This window comes from Sciurus vulgaris (genome assembly GCF_902686455.1).
Source record: "Sciurus vulgaris genome assembly, chromosome: 2".
Taxonomy (NCBI): domain Eukaryota; kingdom Metazoa; phylum Chordata; class Mammalia; order Rodentia; family Sciuridae; genus Sciurus; species Sciurus vulgaris.
Genome location: NC_136462.1, coordinates 96,976,355 through 97,000,551, shown reverse-complemented (window position 1 = coordinate 97,000,551; position 24,197 = coordinate 96,976,355). Strand labels below are relative to the sequence as shown.

The following is a 24,197-nucleotide window of genomic DNA, read 5'->3' as shown; positions in this document are numbered from 1 at the left end:
TATGAACCACAATACCCCCAGTGAAACTTGGCATTGATACCACTTCCCAGCATTTTACTCTTAATTTATATTCCTTTGGAGCTGGGTGAAATAATTCCAGTCAAAATAAAGAATTGCTGATAATATAGAATGTGCCATTTCACACCTTTTCACACTTGGGCATAAAATGGGACAGAGCTATTTGTACATCAAGGTAAGAAAGACATCCAGTCGTAGCCTGCTGGGGCTTAAGCCTTTTCACATTTTCTTGAAGATTATTAAAATACATAAAATGCATCTGGTTCTATTAGGATAAGTGTAGTGAGTATTTTTGTAACCCAAAGCTCAATTTCCTTCATTCACTGAAATCCTCTGAAGAAAGGGAATGTATTTGAATTTTGTAACTATTCAGCCTCTAGGGTTGAAGAATTCATTCTGGAAATGTCTTCATTTACATCCTACTTTAAAAACCTTTAAAAAATATTTTGAAATGCTAACCTTACGTGGCAGTTGTCAGGCATATTGTAAAGTACTCCTCTCAGCCTATGCTTAAAAGGAAAAGAACTAAAACCTTCTCTCCATCATATGATTTTCATTTGAAATTATGAATACATTGATTCTAACCCCAATTCACAACTGACCCTAGCACCTACATTGCTGTTGAGAGAATACCTAGGTATCTCTGCTTAGGATATTAATCTGATCTCAGAGGTGGATAGCAAATGCAGTTGCCTTCTGAATTGTCTTGTGCAGCTGAAGACAAGAGTTTCTTCCCAGCCACTTCCTTGTGGTCTCCTCTCTCTCTGCTGACTATTTGGTTTTTTTTCCCCCTGGGAGTCTGGTCAAACCTCCCGTTCCAACTTCAAAAATAGTCTCCTGGGAGTTCAAATCATGATGCTTGTAGAAACCTAGTTTTCTGGCCTCAAGATGAAGCAAGAACTTAACAAGGGAGTTCTCTAGAAGAGTAACTTTTATTTCATCTCAGGATCCTCAAAGTACTCCATATTTCATTTTCTTTTTCTTTTTTAACTAGAATGAAGTAGGGCAATAAAGGAGAGAAAAGCATTCATTGAGCGTCCCTTTCTGTGAAGATTCTCAGTGCTCTCTATTTCCTTGAGGGACCCAGATATAAGATAGTTCTGGTCCCCTGCATAATCCCTGATCCAATTCCACCTGAAGGTGATAAAGCCCTTCCTCAAGCTTGGCTCCCTTCACTGGACTTGGGACTGAGAATTTATTTCTGCCACTCATCCTGGGAAGCAGTTTGCTCATTTGAAATTCATTTTCTCAAATGAGAGTCATCACAATTTATTAGCTCGAATTTCTGCACAGACTAGTTCCTGAGCTGCTCAATCTCAATTTTCTTCTCATAATATCTTTAACCTAATTTGGGACTTTTATACAGAGCTCCATCAACTCTGCTAAGAGTTGCAAAAATGGCAGCCTACACACACCAAGCAGAGGAGATACTGGTCCTGGGACAAGCAAAGTTATTCTGTATAGCAAAAAGTGTTCATTCCCAATTGCTGTGTGCTCAGTAGACAGGGCAAGCAAACAGTTTGGATTTTCAACTAAGAGCAGGATGCTGTGTGGTCTACAGTATCTGTGCAGAGATGGTTTCCTTTGTGGTAATAGGAAGATCAGGAAGGCCTAATGCCCTTCAAATTACATTTACTGTAAACAGAGAGTCTTGAAAGCTTAAAAAAAATAGAGATGACAAATAGGCATGTAAATATCACTTGTGAATCAATGCATTAAATTTTACCCCTCAGATAATCAAATTTCAGGAAAGCAACAGAGATTCAGTTGATCGCAAATCTAATTTAGAGCTTAAAGACCAGCAGAAGCAAAGCAAGAGAGCTTTCCTTTGAATAAATATGAATGAAAAGAAAGATACATGATTAGGATTGTCAAGGGCTAAAAGGGGTCATTGTGAACATGAACACTTGAAAAGATGGAATGAAAGGTTATAGGAGTTAGACAAAGCAATGGGGACATGGGACAATATGAGTATCCATCAAGAAAAACTGAATTTTAGCATCCAGAATTGTTTGATTTTGATATAAATTTCCAAAGAAAGTCAGAACATGTCCATTATTTGCAGCACCAAACCTTAACTAGACAAAATACTTCAATTAATTCCACAGTCTGTGAGGTTACTTAGATAAACAAATGGAAAAGTCTCTCAGGTTCAGTTTTTCCCCCACTGGACTTCTAAGTTTCCTCCTCTTTTAAAACATTTTTTGATTACTACCCTGTTTTTCATTGTTACATATGTTAACATACTCCGAAAGTAAGTTTTAACCCCTTAAGGCAAAAGTAAATATGATGCCAGAATGTATCTGCTTCATGAACTTAGTATAGAACTAGGATTGATCCTGAGGACAATCCCCAGAAGTAAATTATTTAATTATATTTTGTCTCTCTCTCTCTCTCTCTCTCTCTCTCTCTCTCTCTCTTTTTTTTTTTTTTTTTTTTTTTTTTGGTACAGGTATTGAACCCAGGGGTGCTTAACTACTGAGTCACATCCCCAGTCCTTTTCATTTTTATTTAGAGACAGGGCTGCTTAGGGCCTCACTAAATTACTGAGGCTAGCTTTGAATTTGAGGGCCTCCTGCATCAGCCTCCCGAACCACTGGGATTAAAGGTGAGCACCACCTTGCCCAGCCTAGATTTTGTCTTCTAAACCTTACTTAAAATACTTTTGTTTGTAGATCGCAATGAATGTCAAGAAATCCCCAACATATGCAGCCATGGACAGTGTATTGACACTGTGGGAAGCTTCTACTGCCTTTGCCATACTGGTTTTAAAACAAATGCAGATCAAACCATGTGTTTGGGTAAGTATATAATTATCATTTCATTTTGTTCATATCTTGTTGAAAATTCATTTACATCTGAATAAGTATGAAATTGAACCTTAGTCTTTCAATAGTTATTTTGCTATTTACAAAATAAAAGGACAGGCAGGCACAAAGTAGTGATATCCCATTTAACTTTTAACAATCTGAGTATAATAACCCTCTTCCTTGATATTCATTAGGCTATCACAGTTTTAGAAAACTTTTTTTTTTTTTTTTTTTGTGGTATTGGTGATTGAACCCAGGACCTCATGCATGCTAGGCAAAATTCTATCATTGAGCCACACCCCAACTCTAGAAAAACTTTTGACTAAAGGATAAGTTTTTACATCCTATGAAGGCAAAAACAAAAAAACAAAAAAACAAAAAACAAAAAAAGTGAAGAATCATCTTTCTAGAGGAAAAAAGGTTAAGATTTTAAATCTCTTCCTTGGTTTTAGTAATGTCAGGATGCTGACCTGGAATAAACTTTCAATATGTAATCAATCAGTTTCTCACCTTCTTCCTTTCTTTTTCTACTTTAAAGTCCTTTTCTACCATTAGTCTTTTGGGGACTTTAAAAACATGAATTAGTTTCACATCTGGAAGAAGAAGAATCAATAGAGCAATGTTTAAACCGCTCACCCTTGGCTATAACTAGTTCCTCCATTAGCCAGCATTTTTATCAAGTTTCATCTTCTCCAGAGTGATAAGCCATTTCATTTTAAAGAAACATAATCAGCCCTGCCCGTCTAACCTTTGCATAGCCGTGAGATGCTCCCCAACCTTTTTTTTCTCCTTGATCCACCTGCACTTTCTGGAATCTCCTAACAAAGAATGTGTCCTAATAAAGAACTTCACCAGCTTAGCTAAAGACGAATCCAGGCAGAGGCTCTTGACTGCTAGCACGGTGGCTTACCTGGAGGCAGACACTGGTTAGAGTCACTCTGGAGGCAGCAATAGCTTCCTGATTCAGGATTACAGACAATTTATCTTCATGCCCACAATCTGGTCCTTACTCTGATCCTTACCTTTTGCTATCTTTAGGTGTCCTTCCACTCCCCCTCTCTTCCTTCGTTCTTGCCCCTCCTCACTGTGCTTCACTCTTTCAAGTCAGCAGTAGTAACTTTCTTTTCCTTAATTTATTTTTTTATTTCCTCCTTAACATGACTCCTATGATATGCACCATCTCTTTTTAAGAAAGATGCTAGCTGCTGTGGTAAGGTGTAAAAACATTTAAGGTGCCAATTATTTTGTTGCTGATTGCAGAGTAATGCCAGGTGAGTCACCGCTTTTTGGTAAATTGGAGTGAGAATCCCAAAAGTTGAAGTTTGCCAAAGGTGGCAACGAATCAAGACCCAGATGCACACAGAATTTTTTCCATTTTTAAGTGAAAATATTTGAGAAAAGTGGCAAGGGTGGAGAATTCTAGAAGTAAATAGAAGAAAATAATTCTCATCTAGTTCTCATGTCCTCAGCTTGCCTCCTTTCATGTGCCAACCAAGGAAACAATTTACTCCCAAAATTTACTCCAAAACCTGGCCTCTGGTTTCTCAGAGGGAGCTGCCTCTGTTGTGTTGGAGCTGATGCCAACATGGAGTAGCTCTCAGCCTGCGTAGGAGACTCTGTGCACCCCACAGTGCTCTTTAACTGCAGTGACCACATAACCACTTTTCTCATTAATGATTATGGCCTTTCTTCCTTCTAGACATAAATGAATGTGAAAGAGACGCCTGTGGGAACGGAACTTGCCGCAACACGATTGGTTCCTTCAACTGCCGCTGCAATCACGGCTTCATCCTTTCTCACAACAATGACTGTATAGGTGCGTGTGCAAAATAGCACATTATGGAGAGACGTCGGTTTTATCTGTGTTCTTTGTAATTAGGATCATCATCAGCTGGTTTTTGAAAACGTATGCATCTTGTGCATAATAATTGGTTATAGGACTTGTCAAATATAATGTGCTCATCGAAAGTCAGATATAGTAACTACATCCATTACTTTTACTTAAATGCTTATTAGCAGTTATCATTTTGCATCTACTTTTGTAAATTAAATACATTTCAAAATAAATGGAATGATGTCTTAAAATATGCAAAAGAATTCTTTATATAGAAATTACACAATTCAGAAACAATGTGGACTTCTCATCTTGATGTTTCACTGCAGCCTCTCTTAAAAGAAGTAAATGACTAAGTGTATAAAATTCCTCTTATAAAGCATGCTAGGGAACAATAATGAGCCAAATATTGTATTGAGCTTGAAGCTAATTTTATAGACCTCTACTTATAAGAATATTAAAGAATACTTTCAGCTGTATTGTGTAATCGGTTTTACACAATTCAATAAATCAGTTTTAGCTTTTAAAAATAAAATATAAATAAATGTCTGTGTGAAACTAATATATATTTAAAGTAAAGTGTCCACCTCTAGTATAATAATGTTACCTTGTTTCTCTATCTGGATAGGTGCAAATCAGATCTTCTTTGTAATTTCTTATGTTTGACTGAGTCCACAAAGACCATGGAATTTCAAAATAGATATTGCTGGGATGTTGACTTTTATTTGGAATATATCAAAGGTTTTTGTTGGTGTTTTGTTTACTTTTGGCAGATGTTGATGAATGTGCAACCGGAAATGGGAACCTCTGCAGAAATGGTCAGTGCATCAATACAGTAGGATCCTTCCAGTGTCAGTGCAATGAAGGCTATGAGGTGGCTCCAGACGGGAGGACCTGTGTGGGTGAGTACAAGCTCAGGAAGACCCTGGGAAACAGGCGCTGAGACCATTCACAGAATCAGGTGGTCTCCATTCTAACCTTTCCTTCTAGAAGCCTGGAGGAAAAATCAGAGTAGAATCATATTAATCAGGCCTGCAAATACTTTTTAAAATACCTATATAATTGTTTTTCTTCTTATTCTTAAACATTAAGTCATCATACTTAAAAAAGAAACAATTAAACAGTTGCAATTCTCTCTTATTTTTTTATTCCAAATACTTTTGTAGTGTATTCATACATTTTTTTGTTTTGTTTGTTTTGTTTTGTTTGGTATCAGGGATAGAACCCAGTGGCACTTAACCACCCAACCACCTCCGTAGCCTTTTTATTTTTCATTTCAAGACAGGGTCTTGCTAATAAGTTGCTTAGGGCCTAGTTAAATTAGTGAGGCTGCCTTTGAGCTTGTGATCCTTCTGCCTGAGCCTCCCAAGTCACTAGGATTACAGGTGTGCTCTGCTGCACCCGGCTCATATAATCTTTTGTGTGGCCTTAAAATCTTCACACTCACTGACTTTTCACATGCTACATTTTCCAAGATATATTTAATTTGTGGTAGGTAGAATAAAATATGGTTGTTATATTGCATACTTTGGAAAACTGATATGGTTTATTTTTATTGAATTATTTATTTTTCTCTTTGGTAGAATTGTGGACTTAAATTAGTTTTATGTTTGTGTTTTATTTGATTCCAGTTTCTTTGAATTTGAATTGCTTGGTTGAAATCATGCCAGTAAGAAACCTTTCCTTCTTTTCCCCCCTTTCTTTGCAGATATCAATGAATGTCTTCTAGAACCTGGAAAATGTGCACCAGGAACCTGTCAAAACTTGGATGGGTCCTACAGATGTATTTGCCCCCCTGGGTACAGTTTGCAGAATGACAAGTGTGAAGGTAGGAGGGTAGTCCATGTTTGGAAATGAGGGGCATTTTGGTGACAGAATTACCACAAAGTTTCTATAATGGGGTTTTCATTTTTAAATACTTTATTTTTTTAAAAATCCAAGGTCAGAGGGTAGATACAGTTTCATCCTTCTGGAGAGACAAGAGTAGCTTATTCTTGTACTCATCTCTGATACATTTATTCTTCTCTGTGCACATGGCTGGTCATGTGACCCTTATTCTTTTCCACTATACTTTTCTACAGCTTATGAAAATGCTAGGTTCCACTGCCAGTGTACCTGAATTAGATGTTTTTAAGTGGCAATAGGTTAGAAGTAAAAATAGCTCCTGAAACCAGTTAAAATCTTGAAGTGACCACGTTCATGTTCAAATGAGAGTGGTTATATAATTCCTCTATGTTGTTTAACCTATAGAGCAGTGGAAATGTGTTACTACAAATAAATTCTTGGTAAATTTTGTAGTATTGCATTCCTTTAATCTCAACACATGTCATTTCATTAAGTGAATAGTAATAATTGTCAGAACTTCATAAATAAATAGATTTAAATGGATTTTCAAGAAGTAACCTAGCTCACCTGCCTTTAAACAGGTCTGCATCTCATCCACAATGAGTACACATTTTCTCTACTCTTAATATTGTCAGTGAGAAATTTTATTACATATCCAATTAACATCACTGTCAAGTGGTGGTATTTTAAATGGAGATATTTTATCCAAATTAAGTCTAAATTAAATTTATTCAGTACTATTTTACTTTTATTAAAGACCGGTTTTATTTACTCCTTAGTTAATGAATAATGCCCCTAACTGAATAGAATGAAGATATATAGAAAGAAAAATGACCTCTTAAATGGTCCATAGATCTGCCCATTCTACAATATTTGTTCTCATTATTAAGCAGTTGACAATTACAGGCTAGTTTCTACTATAAGAAAAAGAATCATAGCCAATGACAAAAACAGCAACCAAAAATAAATATTTGAGCATTTTTACAGAAAAGATTGGATGTGGGAGTGAAGGGTGGAGGAGATTGGAATAATTCAATTGAGAACAGTTGAATTCATTAATAAACCACAAGGAATATGATACAATTTTAAAAACAATCTGATAATATGTAGTGATGGAAAAACTAACTTTGTACTGTACAGGAAGATAATTATTTGGCATTGCTTATTTCTAGAATATCTATTTGTGGTATTTACAATATGAAGTCAAGATACTAAGTTAATTTCTTAACTTTTCCTGAGCTGGATGTTTTGCAAATAAAGTCATGTAATGCAAATGCATTTTGCTGTGAGCAGAACTGTTGGCACAAACACATTAAAATAAGAGATATAAGAGATGTTTTTATTTTTTTTATTTATTTATTTATTTTGGTCTCTGGAGATTGACCCAGGGGCACTCAACTACTGAGCCACATCCCAAGCCCTTTTTATCCTTTATTTTGAGATAAGGTCTCACCGAGTGACTGAGGGCCTTGCAAACTTGCTGAGGCTGGCCTTGAACTTGCAATACTCAACCTCAGCCTCCAAGCTGCTAGGATAACAGGCATTCATCACTGCCCTGAGCAAGATATTAATATTTGATAGAAAAATTTTTCCCAAAAATAGAATTACTCAGGATTAAGATTTAACTAGTTTCTTCACTGCAAATTCCTGCTAAAAGTTACGGGGGAGATGAGTGAATTTGTCCACATAGACTGGTCACGCTTTTTCAAAAAGTAGAGTGATCATGCAATTTATAGATCAAATTGAGACAATTTTGGAAGTGAAAAAGGGCACTCACTATCAATAATGAAATGAAGTCAACAAGTATAAGCTGAGAGTCTTGGCAGCAAAGTAGGACATGTGGTAACATAGGCCATTCAGAATCCAACATAGACTGCCCTTCACAGGAGCTAAGGTGTATTAATATACTAAAGAAAATGTGCCACAATCAAAGTGTATCAGGTTCTTGTTATCTATATGATGAAAGAAAAACTACAGCCTGTACAAGAAAGACATTTTTGTGTCTTCAGAAAAATTAACCTGCAAATCAGAATAGAGCCTCTGTGAAATCTTTAGTTTGTTTTATATGGAATCGTGCTTATGTTCATGAATATTAGTGTCTTTGTAAAATACTTTTAGGGCTGTACCCTGGTATGTTGGGAAAAGTGCTGTAGAGTGAAGGGAAATAACTTTGGTTTAAAGACCTACATCTCACATTGACATCAGCCTCAGAATTTATGCTTACTAGGGCTTAGGATATAGCTCAGTGGTAGAGTACTTGCCTAGCATGTGTGAGGTCCTAGATTCAACCCTAAGCAAAAGGAAGAATAGAAGAGGAAGAGAAGAATTTCTGTGTACTGTACAGTGGTAAAGTGGAGTTTCTTGCCTCTTTGCCAGCCCAGGGCAGTATTGTTCCAATTTTTCTAATTAAGCATTCCAGTGAGAGATTTGTCATAGTATCTCTTAGAAGGCATTTGCAAATACCATTTGTACATCAAGAACTGTCAAAACTAATTTTTTTAAAATTTATATTTGTTCTAATTAGTTATACATGACAGCAGAATGCATTTCAATTCATTGTACATGAATAGAGCACAACTATTCATTTCTGTTTGTATATGATGTAGAGTCATGCCATTCATGCAATCATACAAGAACTTAGGTTAATGAGGTCAATCTTGTTCCATCATCTTTCTCACCCCCTTCCCCCTTCTGTCCCCTCACTCCCTTCTGCCCAATCCAAAGTTCCTCCATTCACGCCCCCCCCCCCATTATGGATCAGAATCCACATATCAGAGAAAAAATTGGCCTTTGGTTTTTTGGGGGATTGGTTTATTTCATTTAGCATGATATTCTCCAACTCCATCCATTTACCTGCAATGCCATAATTTTATTCTCCTTTAAGGCTGAGTAATATTCCATTGTGTATATATATCACAGTTTCTTTATCCATTCATCTATTGAAGGGCATCTAGGTTGGTTCCAAAGCTTAGTTATTGTGAATTGAACTGCTATAAACATTGATGTGGTTGCATCACTGTAGTATGCAAATTTTAAGTCTTTTCGGTGGGATAGCTGGGTCAAATGATAGTTCCATTTCAAGTTTTCTAAGGAACCTCCATACTGCTTTCCAGAGTGGGTTGAAAACATCATCATAACTTAGAAGTTCAGCTGATAGTGTTATGACACAGGAAAATGCTTTCATTATTGGAAGTTCTGAATCTCAGTTGCACTTTGTTCTTCCAAGTTTTGCATTTGGTACCTGATAGTGTCTCCATTGTGTTTTGACTTTGACATGTGTAATTCTTTTAGATATTGATGAATGTGTTGAAGAGCCAGAAATCTGTGCCTTGGGCACATGCAGTAACACTGAAGGCAGCTTCAAATGTCTGTGTCCAGAAGGGTTCTCCTTGTCCTCCACTGGAAGACGATGCCAAGGTAAATGGCTTTGAAGGCTTCGGACATTTGCTACCCTTTGTTTATTTCTTGTGGTCTTCCTTTTCAACATGGCAAAGCTCTGATTCTTTGTGAATGGGAAGATGGAGAGTTTTCATTCACCCCAAGGTCAAATGATAACCACATATCAGAAGGTTCACTTTTTAAAAAAATTTTTAGTTATAAATGGACACAATTTTGTTATTTTATTTATTTATTTATATGTGGTGCTGAGGATTGAACCCAGTGCCTCACATGTGCCAGGCAATTGCTCTACCACTGAGCTATAACCCCAGTCCCAGAAGGTTCATTTTCAAGGTTTTTAAGATTAAAAACTCATCCATCAAGTTATGGTTGCTTAAACCACTGTCTCGGCACTTAAACCCCTTTTCCCCCTAAGAACACATACGATGATAAGCCCATTAGCGGGGGTTCACCAGGAGCCACTGACGTGCTAAAGCCAGGGGGACACTCAGCTACACATGCCCTGCTTAAATGTAGATGCAAAGCTAGACCTTCAGACAGAGAAACATGCAGATTTATTCATGTGCCCCCAGGATCAGGTGCCCATCCCCTGTATCCAAATTCTCTAAGAAAGCAGAAAGTTTATTTGAAGGGTCCAGATTCTTGGTGAGACACAGTCCATTTTCAAGAATACTGTCCACTATTTCAGTAAAGATTTTTAAGGTTTTCCAGGTTGACTTTCAAATTAAAAAACAAATCAAAAAGAGCCTGAAAAGAGCCTGAACTTAAACATGACACAGTATATAATTAAATCCCAGAAAAAGGCTTAGCTCTTTCTAAACAATGCAACAGTTAGGTGGCTCTTCACTTATACAGATAAATCTCATGATTCCAGGGTATAGAAGGAACCCACAAATACAAACTTTTTTTGTTTTTGTTTTATTGCTGTTGTTTCCTACCAGTGGTTTTTGGTGTTGAGTTAGGGTTTTTTGTTGTTGTTTTATATTTGTATGTGTTTTTGGTTTGACTTCCATATTACCACATGAGAGTTGCTGGATATCATTTATGATTCCAAATATTGAGTTTTGGGGCCCAGCCTATCATGCTTTAGTCTACAGCAGATCATTTAATGTTTTGGGAGCTCAGTTTCCTCATTTCTAACAATAGTAATACCTGCCCAATAGATCTTATTGAATATGTAGCAAAATTTTGTTAGTTTCTGAGTCATCTGTAGACCCTTGTTACTATTATTCTGTCTGATTGTTTACTTTTCAACTGATTACTTTAGAAGAATGGAGGCCAGAGTTGAGAGCCCTTTGGTTGGTTTGATCTTATAGGTCCCTACTAGAGGTTCACATGGATTTCAGGGTGGTGAGTGGGGTGGAGCTTGCTTCAAGCAGATATTCTGTGTGAATAGCACAGACCAGCCCAGATAAAGTCTTAACTCCTGCTCCCTTGTTTGTGTGTGCCTTTGGCTCAGCCTGAGGTTGGAAAGAAAGCAGTGAGAAACCAGGTGTGAATCTGCCGATGTGGCAGCCCAGAGGAAACGCTGAGGCTATTAATTCAATTTGCACTGGCCTGTCACAGAGCAAGCTGACATTGCAGGAGAATCAGCCCAGCTGTGAGCAGCCCTGCCACATGCTCAGCTCCAGGAGGCAGAGCCAGAGTTGAGGAATGCAAGCAGGGAAAGTGACTTCGTAGTTCTGAAGAAATTTCAGAGGTCAGTGAGGGCTCTTTGCAGATGGACTGGTAAACAGGCAGCCTAGAGAGCCCTTAAGTACCTGTGCCAGCATGGCTCTCCTCCTCAGTGCAAGCACCTTAGATTAATAAACCAAGTCTAGAGAACCACCACCAGCAAAAGTAACTCTCCCACAGAGTGCAGATTTTATTGGAGCCCGGAAATTAAGTCCTGGGTTTTTCTTGTAAGATGACAAATTAGGAGTCAGACTTCCATTGCCCATGAAATGAGAAAATTCCACAGACTCATGGATTATGTTTTTGAAGCAGCAAATACCATAGTACTCAGGTGGACAGATTGTCCCTGAAGACCACAGGTATACACGAACCACTCCCTCTTGAAAAGTTCAATGAAAGGAATTTGTCACTTACACTGACTTGAAACTTCGTGCATTTCAGTCTCTGTCTAAACCCAAGATTTGGGACTGGGGGAGGGGGGTGCAGTGGAATAGTGTGGGGAAGATAGGGCAGGGGTGTGGAACAAGGTCAGCAACTGAAGGAAAAGAGGGAGGGAATGTTAACACCCCAGTAGCAGAACATGAATGGATCTAGGTTTAAAAGAAATACAGCAAAGTGGAAGATAAAGGGGAGAGTTAAGTTTTAATATATTTGTTGAGACAGTTCTAGGCATAAATAATAAAGCAACATGGATGAATATAAAGCATTACATGTAACTAAAAACTTGAAGAATAAAGGAAACCAAAAAAGTATCCTCCAAGAAATAAAAGTTTGTAAAATCTTCAAGTTTCTCAGCAAAGTGAACAGGAGTGGCAGATATGCTGAAGGACGAGGACTGAATTTTATTGCTTTTGACCTTCAAAGGGTAGTTCACTGAAAGGTGCCTGATAGGAATTGACCTTGGCATGTGGGAAGTGGAGTGGAAACTGCAAAGATGATTTTTCTGGAATAGCCAGGAAGAGTTGAGCAAGTTCATTGGGGAGGCTGACTGAATTTGACTAACAAAGCTTGAAAGATAGTAGATAGATGATAGATAGATAGATGATAGATAGATGATAGATAGATAGATAGATAGATAGATAGATAGATATTAACTCATGAAGACTTTTCTTCCATGATCCTTAGCAACTATTATTTTTACATTTTGAAATTGAAGCTGGTGAACTTGCTTTAACGTAATTGCACAGGTGGTTCTGACAGTAGGCTTCCTTAGATTGGAAAACAATCATGGGAGAGAATGAAGAAGGCAGAGATGGTCAGCATTAAAGAAAATGGATCTGAAAGCATTTCCTTAAAGTCTGCAGATTACAGCCCCTGTGTCATGAGAGGAGTTGTGCAAGGTCTTGGAAGTCGAGCTTGAAGGAAAACACATTCCAGACCACGGGATGAGCTCACTTCGTAGAGTCACCCAATTTTTTCTACAAGAAATGGAAAAATCAGTTTCCAATTATGTCAAGCAATGTTGGAGAATTTTATAGGAAAGAGATCCCATCTTCCGTGGAGTCACCAAACAATAACCAATGTTAAAGAAATATGTATGTTCTTTGAAAGCAAGATTGTTCTGCTCTCTCCCACCGATAGCTCTGTCCTCCTTTTTCCTTCTTTCCCTCTCTGTTGAGCTAAACAAATATCTGCTGAAAATTTAACTGATGTGGCCATGTGTGCATGTGTGTGTAGAATCTGCTGAAAGCCCCGCTTGCGTCTTGTACCCAACAGTTCCCTGAGTAGTTATTTCAGTGACTGACCCTTGTGTTAACAGTTCCCCAAATTGCCATTTCTTTATTTTCTCTACACCTGTGAACTGAGTTTTTTATTTTGGTTCCACGGCTTAGGAGGTTCAGAACCAACAACTAAAGTGTACTGTCACCTACATCTTAGGACTAGAAGGCTTTCTTATCCTATGTGCTTGCTAAATGTTATATGGAAACCCGTGGAAGCATAGCTATCAATGAGAGGATCTTCTGAATGATTTCATCTATGAACATTCCAATCCCAGAAGTCACTGATGAATGTCAGTTTTGAAAACTGACAGTGTTGTATTTTATTATTCACATCAGGTTATTTTGAAATATTGCCTGAAACAAGAAATAACAAATTTAAAACTGCATGGATTCGTTCATGAGATCTTACTAGGTTACCTGGGACTTTATCAATCTCAGCTTGGTCACTTAGTCACTTCTGGAGTATTGCTATAGTAATAAGAGAACACATTTGACTTGGTGGGTTGTTTCCTATTGACTATTATACAACAAAGATTCAGTAGGAAAGTAACTGAAAAGTATCATGAATTTATGCTGCAGATCTGCGAATGAGCTACTGTTATGCAAAGTTCGAAGGAGGAAAGTGTTCATCCCCCAAATCCAGAAATCACTCCAAACAGGAATGCTGCTGTGCCTTGAAGGGAGAAGGCTGGGGAGATCCCTGTGAGCTGTGTCCCACGGAGCCTGATGGTATGTCTGATGTCTCTGTTCTCTTTGTACCATCCCATGTACAACAGGGTCATGAAATAATTAAGATTATAGACTTAACAAAAAGGCAATTTAAAAGTCTAATTAGAATGTTCACTAAAAATCATTTTCTCTCAGGGGCTGGGTATCTTCTTTGTAACTGTGTTATGAATCCGAGATGCCCAAGGAGTGGATACCATATCTTTGGGAGTCTTGTTAACTTCCCTCGGTTTGGGGGCCTGTCTTGCTTGTTACTTCTTAGCATGAGCAGCATGAGGCCATTTTGCTGCCACAGAATGCTTGGGGAAAAGCCTGTGACTAATTGCTCCTGGTCTATCTATTAATGAGTGTGTGTCTCCACTGCAGAGGCTTTCCGCCAGATCTGTCCCTATGGAAGTGGGATCATTGTGGGACCTGATGATTCAGCAGTTGGTGAGTAGCTTGTGCTAGATTCTCAATATTTCTGTGTTTTCAGCTAGCCTGTTCTTTGTGATTTCTCCAGTTCTTATTTTCCACATCTGTCTTGAAAAAATTAAGCTCTACATTTTCATAATTTTATTTAGATACCAATTATATTTGATACAAAAATTCATTGATTAAACACCGAAATAATCATGACTTATCTTTGTGTTAAGAAAAATACCTTTGTATTCACTGTTTTTTTCCTTCCTTTAAGATATGGATGAGTGCAAAGAACCCGATGTCTGTAAACACGGGCAATGTATCAACACAGATGGCTCCTATCGCTGCGAGTGTCCCTTTGGTTATATTCTAGAAGGGAATGAATGTGTGGGTGAGTAATAAGTCAGTTTCTTCCATTGGGATGTTGCAGATTAGAAATTAAGCTGAGGGCTGGGGAGATAGCTCAGTTGGTAGAATGCTTGCCTTGCAAGCACAAGGCCCTGGGTTCAATCCCCAGCACCACAAAAAAAAAAAAAAAAAAAAAAAAAAAAGAAAAGAAAAAAGAAATTAAGCTGCGCAGCATTCATACTGGGAACTGTAACTACTTACTAAGATGGGACTTTAGGTTCAGTCCTTCCATTCATATTTTCTTCAGTTAGAACATATAGCTGAGTCCCCATCTTGGTGCTAGGCTCTGGGGCTGCTGAAGTGAACCAAGCAGAGACCGTCCTTCCTGACACAGACCTCACCATCTTAAGAAAGACAGACAGAGGACATGTCTTGAGAGATACTGAAAGGATGACACCAGAATGAAAGTCTTTATGAAATTAAAAAAAAGAAAAAAGTTAATGGTCATAATCTTATTCTGTTAGTATATAAAATACAAAATTTATCTGGATTTTATACATTTAGTAATATGAAAGGCCATATACCAGTTTAAATTCCTCTTGTTTTAACCCTCTTATTAAAATTTCAAGGAATGGCTCCTGTGGTGGACCTCTGACCCTTAATCCAGACTAACTACAAGTTAAATCCAAGTATTGTTCCAAAGCAATTCGATATAACCTGACTTAATAGTGGTAAAAGTGCTGAGAGTTTGTCTGTGTAAATTAAAAAGCGCTCTTTTCATACAAGGAAACAGGTTTGAGGATTTCAGCCTCATCTAAGGCTAAGAGAACTCAGGAGAGTTCTTAAGCCTTTCTAGACCTTAGAATGTAATACTATGCAGATGAACTAATTTATTTCTAATTACCCTTGCACTCTAAAATGCAATGATATGTCATTTTTATTAACTTGAAGCATAAATAATACTCTTGACTGTGAAATGTGATTTTTGTGGCAGAACAAAAGCCCTTTTGTCAAGGCTTTCCTTTTAGAGTCTTCAGTTAGTGCTCCGGTTCACGTGCGCAGTGAGCCTCCTTGCCTTCCATCTCTCTCCCATGTCCTCTTGCCTTCGCTCCCTGACTTCAGGACTCCAACACAAGATGTAACCCTATGATAGTCCACTACTCTAATGATTGCTAAAATAATAATTTTATTTCTAAAAAAGTTTTCCTTTCCCAAGGGAAGATTCTCTCCCCAAGGGGATGCATCAGCATCAAGAACAGCAAATGCTCCAGGTGGATGGGTTAGGGGGCATATATATTTTTTATGTCTCCTTGGTAAGATGTCTTCTCTTTCCACAGTTGTTTAGAGAGGTCATACCCCAAACATATTTTTTCTAGCCTTTCTTCTGCCAAATGTAAACCATCTGGTTTTAACGGAATCAACAAAATCTGCTCGAATCTTGATTTTATCCAATGTATTAATTCTGCTTAACCTCTGGTCTCTTATTTTGCGTAAGTTTAGTCTTCTATTTTATATCTGGCAGGAATCCACCATGTTTAAAGCTTCTTGTAGAGTGATGTAATGTAGGGTTGAGCTGGAGACGTATTTCTATCTTTAAACAAGCAGAAACTTCTGACTGCTTATAGGAGCTTTGTTTTAACCATTAGCACATCTGCCTCCAGGAGAAGACACATTTCCACATAATGTGGAAGGCTGGAGACATACAGAAGGGCAGTATAAGGTCCAGAAGTTCAGGTACTCTCACTGTCAATGCCACTGAGTAAGTCAAATTTCAGCTACAAACCTGTGATCATAAGACATGCACATTCCTTCCCTGCAAGAGTAGAATAAGAATTAAACATGGTATCAGAGATCACAGTGCTCTGATAGAATGAAAGGCATTATTTGGGTTCAAGCCTATTTTATCTCAATGCATCATGTTTTGGACATATCCTTGGTCACTTGTAGATACTGATGAATGTTCCGTGGGCAATCCTTGTGGAAATGGAACCTGCAAGAATGTGATTGGAGGTTTTGAGTGCACCTGTGAGGAAGGATTTGAGCCTGGTCCAATGATGACGTGTGAAGGTAAGCCTGTTAAACAAAGAATAGGTGGTTAGGTGTATCATAGGAACAATAGGCTGATTACAGTTCTTTAATATTAAATACCAGAATGTATAGAATAAAAATCATCTGGACCTGATGGGCTGTCCCATCATTTCTCCTCTGTGGCCTTCTCTCTGAGGGGTATCAAAGAAAGATGTAGGTGGCCCATCGCACAAGTTACACTGTATATCACACAGAGTTCTTGTTAGTGTGTCCCCACTATTTGTATTTGAATACAACTTCTGTCTTATGTACCACCTTCTGTCTTATTTCCTCTTCTTTTTCTTCTCTCCTTTTCTCTTCTTTTCTATTTGAAGAAATATCTGCACAATGAGATAACCACAATGTCCTATAGCTATGTGGAGGCAGTCACAGAATGAGGTTGCCATATAATCATATAAGCATCTCAAACTGTCCATCAGTGAGCCTGGTGGGATGTATATAGAACAAAGGAAAGGGCAGGCAGGTCTGGAAGAGTGGTGTTCTCCAAGGGTGTTGTCTGGATCATTTACCTCAGCATCACCTAGGAACTTGCTAGAAATGCAAAATGTCACACCTCTGATCTCTACTGGGTCAGAAACTGTTAGAATGGGATCTGGAAGCCTTCCAGGTGATCTGACACCTTCCTGAGTTGAATTCACTAGCCTAAGAAAAGAATGAAGTGGGGAGTGGGGAGGTAGCAAGCCAAGTTGGTGTTAAAGGGAGCTCTTCAACAAGATATGAATCAATAGTATTTTCAGAGTTGTTGGTGAGTCTTTAAAGGTTTTGACTAAAACCTGATCAGGACTCTCACTATATTCTCAGTCAGTGTCTTGGACAGCAACAGGATCTTTGAGATGGTCTGCTTAACCCTGCTTTTCAAAAACACATGGTTTGAAACCATGAAATTGACTGAAGTCACTTTTGTCCATTAATGAGGAAGTCATTCCTATCTATTTAAGACTGGAAGCAGGACCCCTCTGTGATCTAGGTCTCTCTGTAAGAATACAGTGATTCACAATGCCATTTTCTTGGACAAAAGAATCACTGTAATCTCACAGGAACCTTTTGGTATTGGGAGGGACAGTTAGCAATATTGGAGGGATCAGCTTCTGTTCTGACCACAATGGTTTTGGCTTAATGGGGCAAAAAAGATCTCAAATCCATATAACTGTAGGAAGTGGCAGAGGGTTAGCCTAAGTCTTCCAAGCCAGAAATTCAGAAAAGTCCCCTGTATGAGGGTGATTTATAATTTCTCATCCACCTAAATAACTGTTAATAATTATACCAGGACAAAAACAAAACTGGACTGTGCTGGGGAACCAGTATGTATGATCACCCTATTTATACTAAATATAATAGCCAACTCATTCAATAATTTCCTAGGAATCAGTGATTGCTTGGTTCATCCATGCTTATGACAATTTCAGCTTTTGATTAGATTTCTTCTTCTCATTGCTGTCAATGTCCATGATATGTTATTTTCTTACTTTCTTCTCCTGCAGATATAAATGAATGTGCCCAGAATCCTCTGCTCTGCGCCTTCCGATGTGTAAATACGTATGGGTCCTATGAATGCAAATGTCCCGCTGGATATGTTCTAAGAGAAGACAAGAGGATGTGCAAAGGTGAGACATTCGCATTTAAGCTCAGCTAAGCATAAAGCTCTGACTCTATCTATGATAGGAGATGTCCCTCCAAAGCTTCCCTTGGTAGTGGAGGGCTCGGAATCTGTAAACATACAGGCCAGGGATAATTTAGGGATGTCCCTGTCACCATTTCTAAGCTGTAGCTTGAAGCACCATTGAGATAAGACAAAAGCTGCCCTGCAGGTCCTTTATCAGTTCACTGTGCAGAATCTGCCTGAGATGTGCCTGTCACTCCACCAGATGTGAAGATAAAAAGAAAAAAAACATTTTCCACATCCATGAAACTCAATATGAAGCCACTGAGACAAGATATAAATAAATAATCATAATACTGTGTGATAAGTGCCATGGGGGTTATATATACACAATGATCCAAGAAGGAAGGAGTATATGAGAACATAAAAAGCGGGTATCTCCCTCACCAATAGATATTGTGTTCCAAGAATGGGGCAGCACATGGATCTACCTTAGTTAACCACATTCATTAAAAATACTTACTGAACACATGCAGTTTCAAAGCTCTGGACTAGTCTGCGTTATGCAAACCTGGGTGATCCTGCATCTGGTCCTTGAAGAACTCTGGTGTGCTCCTTCCGAGGTCTTAAATGAGTAGACACCTGTTCTCACAAGATAGCCTCAATACAATTATGCTTGATAATGGGGAGATTTCCTAAGTGGGAGCTCCTGATCACATGCAGGATAAAGTCCACATTCCTCAGCTCAGAACACATACAAGGGAAGAATAAGAAAATAAGGAAATGCAACAGAATGAAAAGTAAAAGGCAAAGAAGACCCAGCCAACCCCAGAAAAAAGGAAATGAAGGAGAGAAGGCCCAGTGGAAAATAAGACATTTGTGGATGCTTGTCTTTTCATCCATGTATGACAACCAAAGCTTTTATTATCCCAAATACTATATCGTATTAATGATATGACCTTATTAAAATAAGAGCATATTATACATATCATGTTATAACTACTGTGTAACAGAAATTTGGGTTTATTACATTATAATCCATTGTGCTTATTTAATAGCATATTATATGTCATGATTATAATGCTGTTAAATTTTCATTATGTTATAAAATAGTATATTATAATAACATAAAACCTTTAAAATGTTTCAACAAAGGAATATAATGAAGGAAGGGAATAGAGGAAAGGCATGATTAGAATCATGCTTCTGAAAGGGTTATCTCTTGGTTAGGGAGGAATTTCTTCAAGTTCAAAGGTGGCTAGAAGACTCCTTCCCATTTTTAAGAGGTCATTGTTCAAGAAATAATGACGGAAATAAGGCCAATGCTGAAATAACATAGATGAAGATTGCTTACTTACTACTGCTCAGTTTAAAAGGCATGTATTTCATGCAACTTCTCCTATGAATCTGTGATTACACATTCTTTACAGATGAGGATGAATGTGAAGAGGGAAAACATGAATGTGCTGAAAAGCAAATGGAATGCAAGAACCTCATTGGCACATACATGTGCATCTGCGGACCTGGGTACCAGCGAAGACCTGATGGAGAAGGCTGTGTCGGTAAGAGGATCTCTGAGCAAGGAGCTCTGGGGAGGCAGAAATGAGGAAGAGGAATCTACCTTTCTATAAAACAGTCAGCTGACTCCTTTTGTTTTGGGCCTTTGATGAAACCAAACAGATGAGAACGAGTGTCAGACCAAGCCGGGGATCTGTGAGAACGGGCGCTGCCTCAACACCCTGGGGAGCTATACCTGCGAGTGCAATGATGGGTTCACCCCGAGCCCCACCCAGGATGAGTGCCTGGGTGAGTACCTCCACCCCACACTGGGACACTACTAAGAGAAAATGTCAAAATTGAGTAAGGGTTAAAAATGTTCATATTTTGGAGATGACTTAGTAACCGTGATTGTCCCTTGGGCTAAGCACCACCCTGCAGCTAAATTCTTCCTTTACTAATTGTATCACTGAATCACTTGCTTGGAATTTCTTCATTGGCAGCCTCCATTTCCATGTTTCTCTGCCCCTCTTGCAATAGCATGATTATTACGACTATTTCCCAGATTTCTGGGAGCACATAGAGTTATAAGCTTGTCTAGGCTGATGCCTTTCTGCCAATTTACTGAATTTCTTGTCTTGTTTCCTTCAGAGGTCATCCTTTCTCTCTTACTGCTGTTTCCAGCTTTCCCTTCTCGCCCCTTCTTGTCCAGGGTAAAGTGTTACATCCTTTTTTGGTTTTTATATCTGACCAAATTCTTAATACCCTGTTATGCTCATAAAATTCTCTGAAATCCTCTTTGCTATGTAATGTACCTTCCAGACAACCGAGAAGGGTACTGCTTCACAGAGGTGCTGCAAAACATGTGTCAGATCGGCTCAAGCAACAGGAACCCCGTCACCAAGTCTGAGTGCTGTTGTGATGGAGGGAGAGGCTGGGGTCCCCACTGTGAGATCTGCCCTTTCCAGGGCACCGTGGCTTTCAAGAAACTCTGCCCCCATGGCCGAGGATTCATGACCAATGGAGCAGGTACTGCATTTATCATCCAAAAGTACTTTCAGGGAGTCTATTTGTTTCTGTATGAAAAACAGATGAGAATGTGTAATCTACAATATGGGCCTAGGATGAGTTACTTATTTGAGATTAACAAGAACTCTTCATCATAGTGTTTTAGACATTCAAGTTCATTTGCCAAAGTGTCCTTGGTTCACTAGATGAAGTTGTGTGTGCTTGGGTCCCTGCCTCTGCAAGAATCTTCAACTGTTTAAATAGAAGTCTGCTGTAAGTTAGTTGTGTGTTACTCAGATAATTTTTAGATAAATCTTGACATAAGTGATTGTTAAGTTCCAGTCCACCAATAAATATGTATTTTAACTCATAAAATTATCTAAAACATATAACATCAAAGAAGTATAAATAATGCTGTTGTGCCAGCAGTTAAACACAATTGCATCTTTAAAAGCACAAGCTGTCAACCAGAGGGAGGTAAGGGGGCTGTCCAGTGTCTCAGGCCTGTCACTTGTATGAGTTCCATGTTTAGCAATGTTTTTAGTTTATAAAAGGACTGAGAAGGGGAGAGAGTTGTTTTTTGGTTGTTATTGTTGTTGCTGTTTTTTGCTGTTTTGTTTTGTTTTATTGAGTTCTTTGGGAGGGAACTGAAGGTGAAAGGAGTTTTAAAAGGATTTGTCTTTATGTTAGAAAGATGTGGCTGAAGGCTGACTAGTGGAACTGGGTGGGGTAAAAGACAGAAGTAGACAGATAAGATGGAGTGACCAAAAGCAATTTGTGCTTCTTTGGAGGATGTTAAAATGAAGTGGTGGAAAAGACTCATTTCCTGAGACCAAGGAGAGTGTGCTAAATGACACTTCAGAGTAAACTTGGAAAGATCAGGCACACCCAGTCGTTGATATAGAATGGTTATTTGGCAATCAGGGACTGATAGCTCCTGTGCAAACTACTTGTCTTGGCACCCTGCCACACAGGAAGGAGATAGATGGGTCAAAAGGTGGAGAACAGTGGCTCTAAAGCTCAGCAATGCACACTGACCAAGTCAATGGGTGGAGCCATAAATAAGTCTCTCCTTTACTCCAGAGCCCTGGTTCATCTCCTTCCTCACCGAAGGAGGGAAGTTGATCCCATTTCCCCAATGTTACATAATTGGATATTTTTCAGGATTAACTTCAAACACAGCATGGAGGATGTAAAAGAACTTTCCTTTTTATTCTGAACATGCAATATGCATGCAAAATGGAATCTCCCTATCAAAAGGACCCACTGCTGTGATTTGATTATGAAATGCCAGCAGTGGGCAAGCTTGATGGCACAAGATGAGCAAAAAGCCCCATGTGTCTAAGTGGGGTGTTGTTTGATAGATTCAGAAAAGAAAAACAATATAAATTTAAAAATATAAACAATATAAATTTATAAATTAGAGCAGTTTTTTTTAAAGTTTTCCTCTAGCTTGATTAGTTTGTCACTATGGCCTCACCAAGGTATTAAAGTCTGCATTTCAATATAATCACTGTTGCATATGCAACTTATACTGTCATCCCTTTGGTTTAATTTGGTAGGACCATAATATAGCAACACAATCTGTTAGAATTTACACTGAAGTGACCCCTATATAGTCACACTGTTCATTTTATAATCTTTTTTATTTAAACTTAAATTTATTAACTTACAGATATTGATGAATGCAAGGTTATTCATGATGTTTGCAAAAACGGGGAATGTGTCAATGACAGAGGGTCATATCACTGCATTTGTAAAACTGGCTACACTCCAGATATAACTGGGACTGCCTGTGTAGGTAAGTACTCTATACAAAACCCAGAGTTTAAAGAACTGAAATCACTCAAACCCATTGTTCACAAAGGAGGAAAGAAAACTTTGTGGACTTTTTATAGTTCAAGAAGAAAACTCACAAATACAGGGTCCTTTCAGAAAATAAAGATGCTACTCAAATATTTCCAATGAAACAAAAGGTTTTATAAACAATTGTAGATCCAACATTTCTAGATGGCTTTAAGTTTCACAACATAAGAATTAGTATTAATCTTTAAAGCCCAGAAAGGAGACCAGTATTGAATTAGCCTCTATCACAAATTCTGGTGGTTTTTTCCTGAGTAGAAATTTTAGGTTATGGCAAAAAAAGTAAAATCCCCCAAACTAAAAATCTAAACAAACTGTGTTATTTCATAGGAAAATGTAGGACAGTGATCAAAGGCAACACAGACTTTATTCTTTCCCCCAAGCTAAAATTCTTTATTAAATCCCGAGGATGTTGAACATTTAGATATCCATTTAGATGGGCAGTCAAGCTGTATCTCTTTGATCGTAGATCTTAATGAATGCAACCAGGCTCCCAAACCCTGCAATTTTATCTGCAAAAACACAGAAGGGAGTTACCAGTGTTCATGCCCGAAAGGTTACATTCTGCAAGAGGATGGAAGAAGCTGCAAAGGTAAAGTAGAATTTGCCCTTCCCCATCTCCTTGCCCATTCACCTGCCACTCCATCACGTTCCTTGGGCCTGGGAGAAATCAGTAGACAAGTCAAAAGACCCCTGCTCTATAAGCAAGAGGTGCTTCCCTGGAATTGGCACCTCTGTAGGAAGTTGGTCCTTGAGAGAGGGAGGCTGCAGAGCAGCAGTGGCAGCGGCCATCCTCACTGGATGCCCACAGTCATCCCAGGGGCCATTCATGAGTCTCAGAGATGGCTGGAACCACACTCCAGGGCTCTGTTGAGGCCGACTCTTTCTTATTTTATTTTTTAATTAAAAAAAATTTTTTTTTATTTTTACAGACTGCATTTTGATTCATTGTACACAGACAGGGTACATCATTTCCTTTCTATGGTTGTGCATGATGTGGATTCATCCCATTCGTGTAATCATACATGTACAGAGGGTGATGAGGCCAATTCTTAATTGATTTACCTCCTCTCTGCTTTCTATTTCTTGTACTTATGCTGTCTTATTTATTCTAAAACTATACAGTCTTGGTGTCCAGCAAAATCCAGCTTTAGAATAATCAGTGCCGTAATCCCAGAAGACATTGTGCCTAATCAATTAAACACCATGTCCAGACTTTTAGTCTGCAAAATAAAACCATTCCTGCCTTCTAGGAGTTTACCTGAGGCATACACATCATACAGAATAAGAAACAGCACAACTCTGGGCAGAAATCCATTCTCCACTAGAAGTTAACCTTTGTAAATTCTATTTGTATAAATTTA

The 24,197-nt window shown here is 38.4% G+C and overlaps 1 protein-coding gene across 2 annotated transcripts in view; it reads left to right on the top strand.

Annotated features, from left to right (window-relative positions):
* The window catches only part of FBN1 (fibrillin 1), a 252,572-nt gene that overhangs the window by 213,873 nt on the left and 14,502 nt on the right, over positions 1-24,197 (top strand). For both annotated transcript variants that reach the window (XM_079128081.1, XM_079128080.1), the window contains 15 exons: positions 2,694-2,819; positions 4,528-4,644; positions 5,436-5,564; positions 6,371-6,490; positions 9,799-9,924; positions 13,881-14,030; positions 14,394-14,459; positions 14,704-14,820; positions 16,725-16,844; positions 18,347-18,469; positions 19,896-20,027; positions 20,146-20,271; positions 20,785-20,991; positions 22,646-22,771; positions 23,303-23,425. In XM_079128081.1, the coding sequence (XP_078984207.1) occupies positions 2,694-2,819; positions 4,528-4,644; positions 5,436-5,564; positions 6,371-6,490; positions 9,799-9,924; positions 13,881-14,030; positions 14,394-14,459; positions 14,704-14,820; positions 16,725-16,844; positions 18,347-18,469; positions 19,896-20,027; positions 20,146-20,271; positions 20,785-20,991; positions 22,646-22,771; positions 23,303-23,425 (1,908 nt within the window). The remainder of the gene's footprint in view (positions 1-2,693; positions 2,820-4,527; positions 4,645-5,435; positions 5,565-6,370; positions 6,491-9,798; positions 9,925-13,880; positions 14,031-14,393; positions 14,460-14,703; positions 14,821-16,724; positions 16,845-18,346; positions 18,470-19,895; positions 20,028-20,145; positions 20,272-20,784; positions 20,992-22,645; positions 22,772-23,302; positions 23,426-24,197) is intronic.